General features: G+C 43.5%; 1 protein-coding gene across 1 annotated transcript in view; it reads left to right on the plus strand.

The window, feature by feature from the left end:
• The window catches only part of NFXL1 (nuclear transcription factor, X-box binding like 1), an 87,510-nt gene that overhangs the window by 23,607 nt on the left and 45,754 nt on the right, over positions 1-18,149 (plus strand). The window contains exons 11-13 of the mRNA XM_084626357.1: positions 364-454; positions 13,503-13,623; positions 17,966-18,122. Coding sequence (XP_084482483.1) covers positions 364-454; positions 13,503-13,623; positions 17,966-18,122 — 369 coding nt within the window. The remainder of the gene's footprint in view (positions 1-363; positions 455-13,502; positions 13,624-17,965; positions 18,123-18,149) is intronic.

Consider the following 18,149-nt stretch of genomic DNA (forward strand, 5'->3'; position numbering starts at 1 on the left):
GCACAGAGATGGTGGAAAAACAGATCTTGGAGAGTGCTGCGGGAGACCCAGGTTAATGATGATCAATCACACAAACTGTGCAGTAATTAAGTCTAAAATGACTTCACAAGTCAGCCATGTGCAAAAGTATTCTAGATATTCATCTTAATAGGTGTGTGGGCTTTTTTTACTAGAAGATCTGTATCTTCCTAATGTATTGAAATGACACTAGAAAGTCATTTGAAAGTGTCATCTTTTATTACAAGCGCTCAGTTTCTGTACTTCTACTGTCTCTCATATGAATGGCATTGTAAGAAGATGTCATGTTGGAAATTATAAAATAGCCAGTTCCGTGGAATCTTTTGTGTTTTTTTTATTTTATAGTGTTGTTCTGGAAACTGTCCACCTTGTGATCAACTCTGCGGACGAACTTTAGGGTGTAGAAATCACAAATGTCCTTCAGTTTGCCACAGAGGTAAGACTATGTTGAAAAATTCCTGTTGTATTGATGCCTTTTTGTTGGAATATTGTTTCTGTTGGCACTAGAATGGGTTTTTTCCAACCATGCTGCCTGGAAGAATTGTCTTCCTTTCCTGGATGTCTGTCTGCCTCTTTGGGTAGGGATAAGTAAGGAACTGGTATTTGGATCTTCTCATTTTGCACAATGACAGCCAAGTTTCAGGGTTTCTTACCTGGTAACTTTTGTTTGACAAAGTTCCACTGAGAGGGAATACCTATCGTAATAACTGTTTTGGTCTTTGAAAGAAAAACTAACCTACAAAAGTAACTGTGTTTATTGAATATGCAATGTGTGAGGCCTAGTTATATCTACATATTGTTCATGTGGTCATGTTTGGTGGTTTCTGAAACACAATATGCAGTGGTTTTCAACCTTTTGGGGCTCATGAGCCATTTGTAAATGTTTATGGCCTGTTGAGAACCAGTAAATAGTCTGGGGGTGGTTTTGTTCGGATCCTGCCCTCCAGTGGGGGTTGGGTCCTGCCTGGCACTCACTCTACAATGGCAGATCCTATGGCTCCTGTGCTGTGGGGCTGGCTGGGTGTGGCTCTCTGCTCCAGGCATTGCAAACTCCAGGATTGCAGTGCTTCTCGGGTCTGGCCCTGTCCTCCTGACTGGACTTGTGAGAGTGGAATTGTGATCTGGCTCATGGGGTTGCGGTCCTACTCATTAAAATTTGGCCTACCTGGACTCCTGTCGTCATGACAAGTGTGCTAAATGTGAGTGGCGCTTGGATTCCCATAGATTTGCAATGCCAGGAGCAGGGAGGCAAGTCCAGCTAGCCCCATGGTAAAGGAGCTGCCACATGATCCTTTGAAACATTCTGGTGACCCCATTTTGGTTCTTGACCCATAGGTTGAGAAATCCTATGCTAGAGGGCTCCAATTTTTTATTTTTATTTTTTTTATTTTGATAAAAGATGAGTGTGTTTGGTATTTTGCCGGTTAGAAAAAATAAAAACTAGTTACTAAACACATGACAAAGGAACCTAAGAAAAGTTCCCTCCAGCAGCCCCAGATCCCAGTTACAAAGGAACATGAGATTGGCCACACTGGGTCAGACCAATGGTCCATCCAGCCCAGCATCCTCCCTTCCAGCAGTGGCTGGTGCCAGATGCTTCAAAGGGAATGAACAGAACAGGGCTATTTATTGAGTGATCCATCCACTGTTATCCACTCTCAGCTTCTGGCAGTCAAAGGTGTAGGCTTGGTCTACGCTATATACTTACTCCGGTGTAACTACATCGCTCAGGGGTGGGAAAAATCCACAACCCTCAGTGATACTGACCTTAATCCTGCATGTAGACAGCCCTATGTTGACAGGAGAATTTCTCTTTCCAGTATAGCTACTGCCTCTTGTGGAGGTTGAGCCGATGGGAAATCTGTCTCCTGTTAGCATGGGGTGTCTTCACCAGACACACCACCACTACAGCAGCGCCAATGTAAAGTTGTAGTGTAGACCTGCCCTTCGAGACACCCAGAGCATGGAATTGTGTCCCTGACTATCCTGGCTAATGCCATTGAAGGACCTATCCTCCATGAACTTATCCAATTCTTTTTTGAATGCAGTTACCCTTTTGACCTTCACAACATCCCCTGGCAACAAGATCCACAGGTTGACTGTACGTTGTATAAAGAAGTACAGTAACTCTTCGTTTAACATTGTAGTTATGGTCCTGAAAAATGCGACTTTAAGCAAAATGATGTTAAGCGAATCCAATTTCCCCATAAGAATTAATGTAAATAGGGGAGGTTAAGTTCCAAGAAATTTTTTTTCACAAGACAAGACTACACACACACAGTATAAGTTTTAAACAAACAATTTAATACTGGTACACCGCGATGATTGTGAACCTTGGTTGAGGTGGTGAAGTCAGAGGGTTGGATATTTCCCAGGGGATGCCTTACTGCTAAATGATGAACTAGCAGTTGGCTGAGCCCTCAAGGGTTAACTCGTTGTTAATGTAGCCTCACACTCTACAAGGCAGCACGAGCTCAGTGGTTTGAGCATTGGCCTGCTAAACCCAAGGTTGTGAGTTCAATCCTTGAGGGGGCCATTTGGGATCTGGGACAAAAATTGGGGATTGGTCCTGCTTTAAGCAGGGGGTTGGACTAGATGACCTCCTGAGGTCACTTCCAACCCTGGTATTCTATAATTCTATGAATGGAGAGAGGGGAGACAGCATGGCAGACAGACACACACCGTGTGTATGTCTGTGTGAGAGAGAGAGAAATGTGCATTGCTCCTTTGAGGGTATGTCTACACTATGAAATTAGGTCGATCTTATAGAAGTAGATTTTTAGAAATCTATTTTATACAGTTGATTGCATATGTCCACACTAAGCGCATTAAGTCGGCAAAGTGCATCCTCACTACCGTGGCTAGCGTCAACTTTCGGAGTGTTGCACTGTGGGTAGCTGTGCCACAGTTCCCTCAGTCTCCGCTGCCCATGGAATTCTGTGTTGAGCTCCCAATGCCTGATGAGGCAAAAAGATTGTCGCAGGTGGTTTTGGGTATGTGTCATCAGTCGCCCCTCCCTCCATGAAAGCAACAGCAGACCATCGTTTCGCACCTTTTTTCCACACAGACGCTGTACTGCTGTCAGCAGACAGTGCAGTAGGACTGCTAACCGTCGTCATCCACAGCTTCCACTGCAACTCTGCTCTACTGGTGCCATGAATCCACCTCCCAGGTCCTCTTGTCGTTCTGTATAAATATCTATACTTGTGGCATCCGTCGTCATCACGGCTTCCGCTGCAGCTCTGCTCTCCTGCAGACGCAATACCAGAGCAAGCATGGAGCCCACTCAGCTCATCGCTGCTGTTATGAGCATTGCAAACACCTCGCACGTTATCCTGCAGTATGTGCAGAACCTGCAAAAGCAGGTGAGGAGGCGACGACCTCACGATCACGATAGTGATGAGGACATGGACACAGACTTCTCTCAAAGCACAGACCTTGGCAATTTGGACATCATGGTGGTAATGGGGCAGGTTCATGCTGTGGAACGCTGATTCTGGGCCCGGGAAACAAGCACAGACTGGTGGGACCACATAGTGTTGCAGGTCTGGGATGATTCCCAGTGGCTGCGAAACTTTCGCATGCGTAAGGGCACTTCCATGGAACTTTGTGACTTGCTTTCCCCTGCCCTGAAGCGCAAGAATACCAAGATGAGAGCAGCCCTCACAGTTGAGAAGCGAGTGGCGATAGCCCTGTGGAAGCTTGCAATGCCAGACAGCTACCAGTCAGTCGGGAATCAATTTGGAGTGGGCAAATCTACTGTGGGGGCTGCTATGATCCAAGTAGCCAATGCAGTCACTGAGCTGCTGCTATCAAGGGTAGTGACTCTGGGAAATGTGCAGGTCATAGTGGATGGCTTTGCTGCAATGGGGTTCCCAAATTCTGGTGGGGCGATAGATGGAACGCATATCCCTATCTTGGGACCGGACCACCTTGGCAGCCAGTACATAAACGGCAAGGGGTACTTTTCAATGGTGCTGCATGCACTGGTGGATCGCAAGGGACGTTTCACCGATATCAATGTGGGATGGCCGGGAAAGGAGCATGACGCTCGCATCTTCAGGAACTCTGGTCTGTTTGAACAGCTGCAGGAAGGAACTTACTTCCCAGACCAGAAAATTATTATTGGGGATGTTGAAATGCCTATAGTTATTCTTGGGGACCCAGCCTACTCCTTAATGCCTTGGCTCATGAAGCCATACACAGGCACCCTGGACTGAAGTAAGGAGCAGTTCAACTATAGGCTGAGCAAGTGCAGAATGGTGGTAGAATGTGCATTTGGATGTTTAAAAGCTCGCTGGTGCAGTTTACTGACTAGGTTAAACCTCAGCGAAACCAATATTCCCATTGTTACTGCTGTGTACTCCACAATATCTGTGAGAGTAAGGGGGAGAGATTTATAGCAGGGTGGGAGGTTGAGGAAAATGGCCTGGCGGTCGATTACACACAGCCAGACACCAGGGTGATGAGAAGAGCATAACTGGGTGCCCTGCGCATCAGAGAAGCTTTGAAAACTTTTCATGACTGGCCAGGCTACGGTGTGACAGTTCTGTTTTGTTTCTCCTTGATGAAAACCCACCCCCTTGGTTCACTCTACTTCCCTGTAAGCCAACCGACCTCTCCCCATTGATCACCGCTTTCAGAGGCAATAAAGTCATTATTGTTTCAAAATCATGCATTCATTATTAATTCATCACACAAATAGGGGGAAAACTCGCAAGGTAGCCTGGGAGGGGTGCGTGAGGAGGGAAGCACTGGGTGGGGTGGTGGATGAGGGGAGGCGGGAAGGACAAGGCCACACTACAGTTCAAAACTTATTGAATGCCAACCTTCTATTGCTTGGGTAATCCTCTGGGGTGGAGTGGCTGGGTGCCCGTAGCACCTTCTTTCCCCCCCCCCCCCCATGTTCTTGGGCGTTTGGCTGAGGAGGATATGGAACTTGGGGAGGAGGGCAGGCAGTTATACAGGGGCTGCAGCGGCGGTCTGTGCTCCTGCTGCTTTTCCTGCAGCTCCACCAGATGCCTGAGCATGTCACTTTGCTCCCCCATTAGCCTCAGCATTGCAACCTGTCTCCTCTCATTGCGCTCCTCCCTCCTCTCATCGCGTTCATTTAACGCTTTCCTGGACTCTGCCTCCACTCATTCTGCTGAGCTCTTTCAGTGTGGGAGAACTGCATGAGCTCTGAGAACATTTCATTGCGAGTGCATTTTTTTCACATTCTAATCTGCGCTAGCCTCTGGGACGGAGATTACAGGGGGAGCGTAGAAATATTTGCAGCTGTGGGAGGAAAAAGGGGAGAGTAATATTTAAAAAGATACATTTTAGAGAACAAAGAAAAGACTATTTCACACTGAATCAAGCGATTCACATTACATAGCACATGTGCTTTTGGTACAAGGTCGCATATTGCCTCTTACATTGAGTGCCTGTCGGTTTGGTGTGAGACATCGCACACAGTTGGCTGGGCAACAGAATTAGGCTTGCAGACAGTCATGGTAAGGCAAAGGGTTCAGCCTCTTCAACCTTCATAACATGGAACGGTTTCAAACAGCAGCGCTCTCCTTTCCCATATCAAACAAAGTCCATTGGGTTAGCCATTTAAAAGGAGGGGCTGCTGTTTTAGGGTGAATGTGCAGCACAACTGAACTCCCCCCAATTCTCTGGGATAATCTCTTCACACCCACACCCCGCCCCCCCCCCCCCAACCGCATGGCTAGTATCAGGGAAGATCCCTGTCGGCCGAACACGAACAGCTCACCATGAACGGGCCTTCTCCCACTGCGTGGCTAACAGCGGGGATGATTTCTTTTCAGCCAAAGGCAAACAGCCCAGCAGAAACAGGCACCCTCTGAATGTCCCCTTAAACAAATTTCCTGTATTTCAACCAGGTGACCATGAATGATATCACTCTCCTGAGGCTAACACAGAGTGTACCTCCGGGAGAGCTTCATGGAGATGTCCCTAGAGGATTTCTACTCCATCCCCAGACAGGCTTTTCCAATAGCTATACTCGCTGTGAATGCATCCAAAGTCTTCAGAGCAAATTAATCATTAAACATGCTTGCGTTTAAACCCTGTATTCTATTTACAAAGGTACACTCACCAGAGGTGCCTTCTCTGGCTTCATGGTCCGGGAGCACACCTTGGGAGGGTATTGGCTCCAGAGTGATGAACAGTTCCTGGCTGCTGGGGGAAAAGATTCTCCGCTTGCCTGCTGTGCACTATCCTCAACCACCACCACCACCTCCTCATCTTCCTCATCCACACAATCCTCATCCCTATTGCGTGAGACTCCCCCCTTGCAGGTGTCCACGGGTAGTGGTAGGGGCCCACCTAGAATTGCATGCAGCTCATCATAGATGCGGCATGTATGGGGCTCTGACCCGGAGCGACGGTTTGCATCCTTTGGTTTTTGGTAGGCTTACCTCCGCTCCTTAATTTCACGCGGCACTGCTGTGTGTCCCTGTTGTAGCCTCTGTCCGTCATGCCCTTGGAGGTTTTGGCAAATATATTGGCATTTCGTCTTTTGGAACGGAGTTCTGCCTGCATGGATTCTTCTCCCCAATGGTGATCAGATCCAGTACCTCCCGTTCGGTCCATGCTGGAGCTCTTTTGCAGTTCTGGGACTCCATGGTCACCTGTGCTGATCAGCTCGCCATGCTGGCCAAACAGGAAATGAAATTCAAAAGTTCCTGGCCCTTTTCCTGTCTACCTGGCCAGTGCATCTGAGTTGATAGTGCCGTCCAGAGTGGTCACAATGGAGCACTCTGGGATAGCTCCCAGAGGCCAATACCATCGAATTGCATCCACACTACCCCAAATTCGACCCAGCGAGGTTGATTTTAGCGCTACTCCCCTCGCCGGGGAGGAGTACAGAAATCAATTTTAAGAGCCCTTTAAGTCGACAAAACAGGTTTGGTCGTGTGGACAGGTGCAGGGTTAAATCAAACTAACGCTGCTAAATTCTACCTAAACTCGTAGTGTAGACCAGGGCTGAGTACGCTGACCCCACTCTTAAGTAAACTGCCCTTTTAAGATAATCAGCAAGCTGAGACAGCAGTTGCTGCTAGGAAGCGCCCTCCGTCCTGAGCCCTGTCGTGTGTGTCCCCTTGCTCTATGGAAGAAAGGGTAAGCAGGGTGCAGGAACAGGACAGAGGGGAACACCCTGACTTTAGTCCCTCTTCTCTCTCCCGCCCCCTTCGCCCCTCCCCCCCCCACACAAACACACTCTTCCTCCCCCACACGGCAAGCAGGAGGTTCTGGAGAGCAGCTCCAAGGCAGAGGGCAGGAGCAGCACATGGCAGTGCGGAGAGGGACAGCTCAACTGTCTGCAATTGATAGCCTGCTGGGCCCGCCCAGGGAACTTAGGGGAATGGGGAGCTGATGGGGGGACTGCCTGTCTACCCTGGTTCCAAGCCCCCACCAGCTAGCTGCAACGGGCTGCTCTTCCTGCAAGCAGTGGACAAAGCAGGCTGCTGCCTAACAACGTTATAAGGGAGCATTGCACAACTTTAAACGAGCATGTTCCCTAATTGATCTGCAACGTAACAAGGATATTGGATATTAGGAAAAACTTTTTCACTAGGAGGGTGGTGAAGCACTGGAATGGGTTACCTAGAGAGGTGGTGGAATCTCCTTCCTTAGAAGTTTTTAAGGTCCGGCTTGACAAAGCCCTGGCTGGGATGATTTAATTGGGGATTGGCCCTGCTTTGAGCAGGGGGTTGGACTAGATGACCTCCTGAGGTCCCTTCAAACCCTGCTATTCTATGAAACAATGTTAACCGGGACGACTTTAAGTGAGGAGTTACTGTATTTTTGTTTGTTTTTGTTTGTTTTTTTTAAATCTGCTGCCTGTTAATTTAATTGGTTCTTGTATTATGTGAAGGGGTAAATAACACTTTCACTTTCTCCATACCAGTCCTGATTTTATTGGTCTCTGCTCTTAGTCCTCTCTTTTTCAAGATGAAAAGTGCAAGTCTTTTTAATCTCTCCAAATATGGAAGCTGTTCCATACCCCTAACCATTTTTGTTGCCCTCCTCTGTACTTTTTCCAATTCTAATGTGTCTTTTTTGAGATGGGGAGATCAGAGATGCACACCGTGTTCAAGGTGTGGACATATCATGCATTTATATAGTGCCATTATAATTTCTGTCCTCTTATCTGTCCCTTTCCTAATGGTTCCTAACATTTTTAGCTTTTTTAACTGCTGCTACACATTGAGCAGATATTTTCAGAGAACTGTCCACGATTACTCCAAGATCTTTTTTTTTGAGTGGTAACACCTAATTTAGAGCCTATCATTTTGTATGTGTAATTGGGTTTAGTTTTCCAACGTGCATTACTTAGCTTTTTCAACACTGAATTTCATCTGCCATTTTGTTGCCCAATCACTCAGTGTAGCGTGATCCCTTTGTAACTCTTCACATTTAGCTTTAAACTTAATTATTTTGAATAATTGTCAAAGGCTTTTTGAAAATCTAAGTATACTGTACGCACTGGATCACCCTTGTCCACATGCTTGTGGACACCCCCTCCCCCTTAAAGAATTCTAAAAGATTTCCCTTTGCAAAAGCCATGTTGACTGTTTTTTCCACATATTGTGTTCATCTATGTATCTGGTAATTCTGTACTTAAGTATAGGTTTCCATCAGTTTGCCTGGTACTGCAATTAGGATTAATAGCCTGTAGTTGCCAGGATCCCCTCTGGAGGCTTTTATAAAAATTGGTATTACATTAGCTATCTTCCAGTCATTTCATACAGAGGCTAATTTAAGTGATGGGTTGTACAATTCCATATCAGAGCTCCTTCAGAACTCTTGGGTGAAAGAAAAAGACAAGAACAATAACAAATTACCTGGCAGCTTTTATCATTATTAAGCTGTCTCTCTTATATTGACTAGAGTCTGCAGTCTGTCAGAGCTATCTCTGTGTGTGATGTGCCTCTCAGAAGGAATATAGCATTAGCCTGAACTTCAGCTCAGTTATAGTTCAGCTTGCAGGTTCATTGTTATGGTGTGCTGCTAGGTTCCAAAACTGTGGAAACCCTAATTTTGTTCTGTGGGGGGAAAACAGGGTGTTACTGCTACCTCAGTAGTTTGTACTAGTGCAGCCAAATTGCAGAAAATAAGTTGTGCAAACCATTTTATATTTTTTTTTAAAACAGTAAGCGAATAATAGTTAAGGCTATGTTTTAGTCATGGGTATTTTTGGTAGTCATGGACAGGTCACGGGCCGTAAACAAAAATTCATGGACCTGTGACCTGTCCATGACTTTTACTAAAAATACCCACCCTGACTAAAACTTGGGTGGGTGGAGGCGATCCGGGGGTGCTGTGGGTGCTGGGCGGGGTGGCCTGGGACTCCTGCTGGTGCTGGGGGGAGGGGTTGGTGGGGCTGGCAGGGGCTTCCTACTCGGTTCATGTCCCTGCAGCTCCTAGGCGACGAAGGCAGGGGCCATACAGGGGCTCCGCTGCTTCTGCCCCAAGTGCTGGCTGTGGGCTCAGGCAGTGCATGGTGCGGAGACCCCTCCGCTGCCTAGGAGCTGCAAGGGAGCCATGCCAGTGAGAACTGGGGAGTCCCTCACCCGAAGGTAAGCGCCCCCTGCAGTCCTCCGCCCCCTGCAGTCCTCCGCCCCCTGCCCCTAGCCCTGAGCACTCGCCCACACACCCAAACTGCTGCTGCTGGCCCTGCGGCTGCCCAGCTCAGGCAGCCCTTGAGCCGCACCAGCCACTGTAGAAGTCATGGAGGTCACGGAAAGTAATGGAATCCATGACAGACTCTTAGCCTTAATAATAGTGCATACAATAATTAGTCTGTTATGTTATAGACTCTTTAACTTTTGGCTTAAATTGAATAATAAAAATCCAATGTGACTGATACGTCTTGCAGCCTGGTTAAAATTATTTTATACTAATATCATATTCCACTTTCTATTGCCTGTCATCACATAGTATGTGGATGTCCAGGGAAAAACACATGAGGCAGAAGCGAAACTTTGAGATCTGATCATTTATAGGTGCTGTGAAATAAGAATAAAATTCATATGCCAGTTCTGATTTATCAGAATAGTATCGTAGTCACATGAACACATTCGTGTCACATGTTAATGTCTTCTACTATAACTTAGTAATTGTTAAAACAGCATATCTAGATTTACTAATATATGTGCATACACTAAATTTTATACACCAAAACCTCTAAAATATGTTAGTAAAAAAGTGTGTGTGTGTATGTGTGTATACACACACACACACACACCCAATATATATTTCCATAATGGCCACTTCCTTTCAGAAAGCCTTTGAACTCCTTACGTTTTTACAGCAATGTCATAAAATGAGGTTTGGCCTTAAAGTTTTATTGTTCTCTGGATGGCTAAAACACGGGTTGTTTAATTTATGAATTAAGGAATGTTGTGAGATTACTTCTTAAATTAATTAATTCCTTTGCACATTAAGAGATGCATTAGTGGCTGTTGGGACCAATAGTGTTTGCTGAAAGATGATAAATTCTCCAAAACAATTTTGGAGACGTTTATTTTGCAGACACTTGGGTTTATGGTCTCATTTTGCTGTCCAAATTTAATTGTAGCTTCTTTATGTGGGAAAAGTTTGTTCCTCTTAGTATTATTTGTGTAGGTTTCTCTGTCAATGTGTAGCTGCTTCTGTGTCACAAATTGAGAGCTCTGTTTTGATACTAAGTATATTTTAAGACATTTTTGGAGCGTTAAATCTTGTTTCCAACTTTATTAGTGTAGTGTTTTAACACAGACTTATTCAAAGTGTTAAATAGAAATATAAACAAAGAGAACTGGGAATAAAGAACAGGAGGCCATTCATTTATGGTTTGGAATGTGTGGAGACTTTAAGTGGCCTTTTCTTTATTTCTTGCCTGACAACCATGCATTTTTGTTTGAAGGGAACAAGATAACATTCATGTAGTTAGAAAACTGCTAGTTCAGGATGCAGGGAAGGATATTAAAATGGTTTAGAACATTTTCAGTTGAAAATAACTTGGTCTAAAATCAGGTCTTCAAGTTTTAATGCAAAAATACATTATTCTAGTGTAAGCTATTTCATAGTATCATTACCTTATAACTGCAGAGTAAAAGAATATCAGGATGTCTATTTTGCTTCAGTTTTCACTAAAGAAAGGTTAATTGTGAATATGACCAGATAATTAACACAATATGCATTAACAAAGGGAAAGGAAAGCAAGTCAAAATAGGGGGGGAATAATAGGTTAAAGAATATTTAGGTAAGGTAGATGTATTCAAATTGGCAGAGTCTGATAAAATTGATCCTACAGGACTTAAGGAACTAGCTGAAGCAATCTTGGAACCATTAACAATTGTCGTTGAGAACTCAGGGAGAACAGATGAGTTCCTAGAGAACTAGAGAAGGGCCAATATACTACCAAGCTTTAAAAAGGGGAACAAAGAGGACCTGGAGAATTATAGACCTGTGAGACCTGGAAAGATCTGGAACAAATTATTAAACAGGTCCGTTTTCTAGCACTGACAAGAGGTAGTGTTAAACAAGTGTTAAACATTTGTGCTGGAAATGGCCCAACTTGATTATCATACAGATTGTAAGGAGAGTGATCACTTTAGATAAGCTATTACCAGCAGGAGGGTGGGGTGGGGGGAGGTATTTTTTCATGCTTTGTGTGTATAAAAAGATCTTCTACACTTTCCACAGTATGTATCCGATGAAGTGAGCTGTAGCTCACGAAAGCTTAAGCTCAAATAAATTGGTTAGTCTCTAAGGTGCCACAAGTACTCCTTTTCTTTTTGCGAATACAGACTAACATGGCTGTTACTCTGAAACCTGTTAAACAAGGAGTGATTCCTCGAGTATTTTTTGTTCGTTCTTTCTTTTTTACACTGTTCCCTAATGTAGGTGTGTTCTTCCTACCTAAACCATGTAAACTTTATTTTCACTTTTAAATTATAAAAACATCATGGTGCTGAATGCAAGAGTAACTGCAGAGTTAACACTCTTGATGCTCTGTGCACTGAGAGAGGGAGGAGCACTGACCTCAGGAATACCACTGTTTTAATGAGTGCAAGACAGATGAGAAAATGCTGCAAACCTTGGCAAAGTACTTTTTATGCATTAGCATGGTACTGTTTGCTGCCCTCTTTTGTTGACAGCAAAAATGTCCTTCCCAAAGAAAATTTCACTGGTCCCTTTCATCACTAACTTGGGTGTGTCCGTTTCTGCTGCTGCATAACTGATAGGGCAGTTCCAGAATCTTTTGCATGCACAATGGCTATCACCTGTTCTTCATGGAAAGGTGCATTTGTCAGCTGAAAAGTGACGGAAGTAGGCAGAAATATGAATGACCCTCTGAAGTATGTATTAAACATAGGAATGCAAAATGTGGAAAGCCCCAAATGTGTCAAATCTCGTATCTGCCCCTTCCATTTTTCTAGAAATGCTAGTATTTGTCCCCATTGATGCAAATATTTAAATAAGTTGTACACGCATTATCCAGAGTCTGAGGTGTAGTCTTGCCATAGAGCTTTTAATTTTTTATAAAAACTGGACACTTGCATATCCTTTTTGGGCAGTTTGTTTGTGTTGTCAGTGAGAGGACTCCTGATTCTAGAAATATTGCATCTCTAATACCATTGAGACAGCCAGGATTATCTGCAAAGTTATATCCCCATTAATGGTTTTAAACTATACATATTTTTTCATAAACTTAACAAGAAAATGGAGTTACAGATATTGGGTGAAAACCTGAATCTTTCCATCTCTGCATCTGCTTTCTTATGCAATTGATGTCAGGAGTGGCACAGACAATAAAACTTTACATTTGGTATTTGATAAATAAAATGAGTGGAAGAGTCTTAAAAAAAGATGTTTTAACCTTTTCTGATCTTTACCTTTTTAATTTTGAAATATTTATTAGTATTTCCTAATATGAATCATTTAAAAAGGAGGAAGACTTATTAGATAGGTGCATTTTATCAGCCTCTGTGCAGTTAAGCAACAAATTTGCATTTTTGTCAAGCATGATAAAAGTTGCAAAATGGCATCTTATAAATGTCAGAAATCTGATTTTCTTTGTTGACCTTTCAGAAATTGAAAGGCTATAATCTGTCTTCACATTCATAAGAGTCTGTGAAATATAAATAGCATTATGTAAATGCCATTTGGTCAGGATGACTTGTCTTGCATTGATAATACTGCCTTCCATTTTAAGTCTACAAATTGAACTTTTCTTTCTTGGATAGTAGTTATCACTATAGAACAGTCAAACTTAATGTTTGTTTCAAACATCTGAAATTGTCTCTTCAAATTAGTTCTTGAAACTTTGAATCGAGATGCAAGTGTAACATCAGGTTTTTTTTCTTCAGACCATGCAGCATAGACAGATTAGTACAAAAAGGTTCCCAAATTCAGAATTGTGGTGATTACCATTTTAGAAGCAATGGGATATTTTGACTATCACTCTGTTCATGTATTTGTTTTAGGTAGTTGCTACCCATGCCCAGAGACGGTAGATGTGTTGTGCAATTGCGGTAAAACTGTTCTCCAAGTACCCTGTGGCAGAGAACGTAGCACCAAGCCTCCAAAATGCAAAGAGCTGTGCAGGTTGGTACAGAAGACTTATGCGCACACATTAATTTCCAGTTCTTTGGATGACTTGAAGGATTTGAATGCATCTAAATACTTACTTGCTGCTATTTCTGTGAGGGATGCATTATGTCAGATTTATGGTATGTAAGACCATTGTCTTCCCAGGATTGTTTTTGTACTCCTCTGTACCAGATGATTGCACCAATGTCCTTTGCACTCTGATTCCCCCTTTAGTTGGCTGGCTCTTATTCTTCTGTCCTCAGAAGACTGCATCTCTTTGGAGCTCAACAATTCTCCTTCTTAATTGGTCAGAGTTGTTGATGTTGAGGAGTAAAGGCCTTGTTCTCATTTTTACAGTTGAAGTATGGTTTTAGTGGCTTATACCTTGCACTACTGAAATCTTTTCATTTGCCAATAGAGCTGGCATTTAAAAAAAATCTGTATATGATATGAAAGTACACTGAAATCAGTGGTCTTTGGGTATGGGAAGAGGAAAACACACTGAAATCCATAGAAAATGTATTTTATTGATTTGAATGTGCTCGTTTTAAAGCTTAATAGCTTGATAGGCTTTTGTGTGGCATAGGCCTGAAAACAATTTGGTCAGCTATCTTTGTTCAAGGAAAACAGTTTTAATAATTAAGTACATGTATATTTAAATGGTTTAATGGTTCTATTGAGTTGTTAAAGATCCAGCTTGACTGTCTCACTATGAAGTTAAAATAAATAATGTTAAAGGAAAATTATTTCCTTGCAGTTATTTTTTTCAGTCCTCTTCTACCATTATGGAACAGTGCAGGACATACAGTGTCATGGCTCTACCTCAAAGAGGCAAAGAATCTGTCAAACTATAAATAAGGTCACAGTCCTGCCTTCTTAGGAAGTGTCTTTCTGCAGGAGAGTTAGAGAACTGAAGGGAAGAGATTTAAGTATATAAGGGAGCATCTCATCTTATGGAAAAAGAGTGAGATGTAGTATGGGAGAGACAGTGACACAAGAAATTGCCAATGAGTAACTTCTTTTGTACATCACTCTTCTTTTACCCCAGCAGTAGGGACAGTCACTGACACACAGCAAACTTTATAGCACTACCATATGAAAGAGATCTTAACTTATTACCCTGTGAAGAACTGCGTCTGAAGGAACAGTTTTCAGATATGGACAGATCTGGATTGACAGCACTTTACCACTTGTAGAGAAGACTGCACTGCTTCTTAAACACCTTTGAAATGAGGTCTTCAACTCTGTCTGGGGAGTGGCGATGACTAGCAGACTGATCTTTGACCAGTTTGTGACCCTGGTGTTTTACTTGCTCGTGGGCAAGCAAGATGCTGTCTGGTGGTGATAGATTTATGACCGTTCTCAAAATAATTGCTACACCTCTCTGAATGCTTGTGAATGAGACACAAAGAATGTCAACCTGTTTATCTGGGAAGTGAAGTCTGTCTGGGAAAAGCAGAATTTGGCAGAGTGGGAAAATGATAGTTTGATGTGATTCAAAGGTTGACCCAATCTGCCAACAGGCTCATCAGCTCCTGAAACCAGGGGTGTCTGTCTCACGAAGAGACTAACAGTATTATCTCTTCTTTGTCCTGTTTCACCACCTTAAGCACTGAGGGGAGCGGGAGGAGTAAGGTTGTGGGGAGCAGAATCTTGGCTCTTTGCCTAGTACTTTGGGCTAAAGATTAACATATTTGTGTGAGGCCCTGAGTGTACAGAGAGCAAGGAAGATAGATCAGTTTATTCTGTAACAGTCAATCACTGAAATTCCAGGATGCAGCATATTTGCTTGAAGCTGAGGGTAATGAAATGTCATTCACTGATTGTCAGTTGGTGTTAGCTGAACTGCCCTTCCAATTTTCCCCTGCAAATAGACTGCCTGAAGTGACAAGAAGTGACACTCTTTCCCAGATCCAGGAGAGGGATTCTGAAAGTAAGCGTGCACTTGGTCCCTGCTTGCTCAGCCTAGTTGCCAGGCTGAATCAGAAGGTACTTGTGAAAGTACAATACCTTTTGTGTCTGAAGGGCTAAGATGGTCTGAGACTCAAGTCAGCTGATGATCAGTCTCTGTGAAGGAACCAAGTCTGCTAGAGTGTGCGGGAATGCTGGTGCAAGTCATATCCTCGGACTGGTATCCATAGTCAGAAACTAGAAAAGGGTAGCAAAAGAAAGGTCCACCATGTTATCGGGTAAATTGGAACATCTAGAAAGGAAGGAAGAGACAGCTGGTGGAAAAGGAGATTTTTGGAGGAAGAGGCAGAATGCCATCTGGCCAGAGGGTAGTATTGTAGATGCTGAAAATAAACCCAGGATGTAGCTCACCACAGGATACAACGTGGTTCAGAAGAAAAAGAGAGGTTTTGACCAGATTATTTCACGTCTTGTGTCTTTTCAGTAGAGCCCTAAAGCCTATCTGGAGAAGTGTGTCCATTTGCCACTCTACTGTCCAGGATCAGAAGAGCCTGAAAGAAGCAAATGTGAACTGTCCTGATTGATTAGGAAGCCCTGGGTTACATGGTACTACAGAACCTTGTCCCATAACTGCTTCAACAGGGTTCTGATCAGGATGCCTTTGAGAGGGGGAAACAAGTATATCCTATACTGATCAAAATTGGCCACTAGAATTGCCAGGTTCTTGTGAAGCTCCAGGGGGATAGATGAAAAACTGAGGATTGAGAACAAACCACATGTGACAGATGTTAATCTTGTCATATAGTGCACTACTGGAAAGTGCTTAGATGCTACAGGGAAGAGGATGGTGTAAAAAACCTATATAGAACAGACTGAAGGAGTGAGGGACAAACTGGTAGTGTTTGTCAGTCGCGAGGTAGAGAACATTCCAGTGGCCCAGGTGGATGGGGACATGGAGATAAGTATCCTGAAGGTCAGCTGAGCAATGGAAACTTTCCTGTGGGGGTGGGGGGGTAGGAGACCTAAGGCTTCCATCCAAACCTTTCATTTGCACAAGTTCAGGAAGCAACTGCAAAACCTCATATTCCTGTGCTTGAAAGAGTAATGAAAGTAAAATACTGAGCTGACCTACCCCGATTGCCTATGGCAACTGATTGAATGGCTCTCTTATCCAGAAAATCTTAAATTTTTGATGGTTCATGAGGGTTTACAGGGATGGAGAGAAAGCACTAGTGAAAGTGCCCAAGAAGAGCATAACACTTTCAAGTTAATAGCTCATTCGGCTGTCCTGAGAAGAAGTGGCTGAAGTCCCTGAAGTGCCACGTTTGACTTTCCACTTAAAGCAAAGGTGGAAGCTGAGCCAGCCTGATCTCAGTAGAGCTGCTTACGTTGGTAGGCAGCAGAGGAGGTGATGGGGCTGCTGAAGTCTCTTGGGTGCAGCTTGTCTTGAGAAGAAGATGGTGGGGAAACGATGAAAGCAAAAGGCTGGTTTGCAAAAATGTGAGAAGTAGGCAGTGTCTAAATTGGAGTGGAAGGCGGAGGAAGATTGGTGATTAGAGTACTTGAGTGACAATTGAAATCTGCATTCAGTTCGTGTATCTCATTTTCTGTGGACCTTCCATGTCTGTTGCCCATTTATAAATTGGAGATCATTCTTCCCAATCATTGTGAGGATGAACTCATGAATCATCAGTGTTTTTTTGTGAGGTGCTTGGCTTCCACAGAGTTTGAGGCCATATAAGAACATAGTGGACAAACTGGGGTCTTGTTAGATTCTTTACCTTCTTGCTTCCTAATAGGTGGAGCTGGAAAACACTGTATGTGCTGGACTGTCTGTCTGTATTGGTATGGATGTTCTACAATGGTTAGTGCATCTTGGAACATATGTGAGAAGAAGCATTTCCCTGCAGTGTTTTGTTGGCCTTTGGAATTCACTGCCACAGGGGGCCCAGAGTCAAATATTATTGCTGGATAATTTTATGATTACTAAGCTCCGTGTAAATTTTTAATCCTGCTCAAGGTATAACGTGAAGAAAGGCATTTCCCTAATACATAGTTCTTTATAACTGGGTAGGTACATACATTCACTCACGCGCGTGTGTGTGTGTGTGTGTGTGTGTGTGTGTGTAAAAAAAATATTTTTTTTTAACCTTCCCCTGAAGTGGCTAATGGACTTGGTGGACCAGTGGTTTTTTCTAGTATGGCAAATCAGACATTATGTGTTTAAGGTCATTTTGAGTTAGTGAAATACATTGTGTGTGTGTGTGTATGTGTGGCTTTATATAAGCATATTAAAGCACTGCTAAATATAACTGATCGGTTTTATTTAAAATTATTAAGTACAGTAAACTGTGCTCCCTAATTTTTTGTGATTGTATTAATGCATATACCCAGGGACTGCAGTTACATGTTTCATATTGTATTTGTTCTTGGTTTTCTACTTTAGTCGGCCACCAACCTGCCATCACCCCAGCCAAGAGAAACACAGTTGTCACTTTGGCCCTTGCCCTGCATGTCGTCAGTCCTGCCAGAAAGTGTTAAAGTGCGGTCACTTGTGTCCTGCTTCTTGCCACGATGAAGCTCTTGTGAAGCAAACTGGCTTGGTAAGACAATAGCCAGAAATGTATTAA

The sequence above is a fragment of the Lepidochelys olivacea genome (genome assembly GCF_965140295.1).
Source record: "Lepidochelys olivacea isolate rLepOli2 genome assembly, chromosome: 4".
Classification (NCBI taxonomy): Eukaryota; Metazoa; Chordata; order Testudines; family Cheloniidae; genus Lepidochelys; species Lepidochelys olivacea.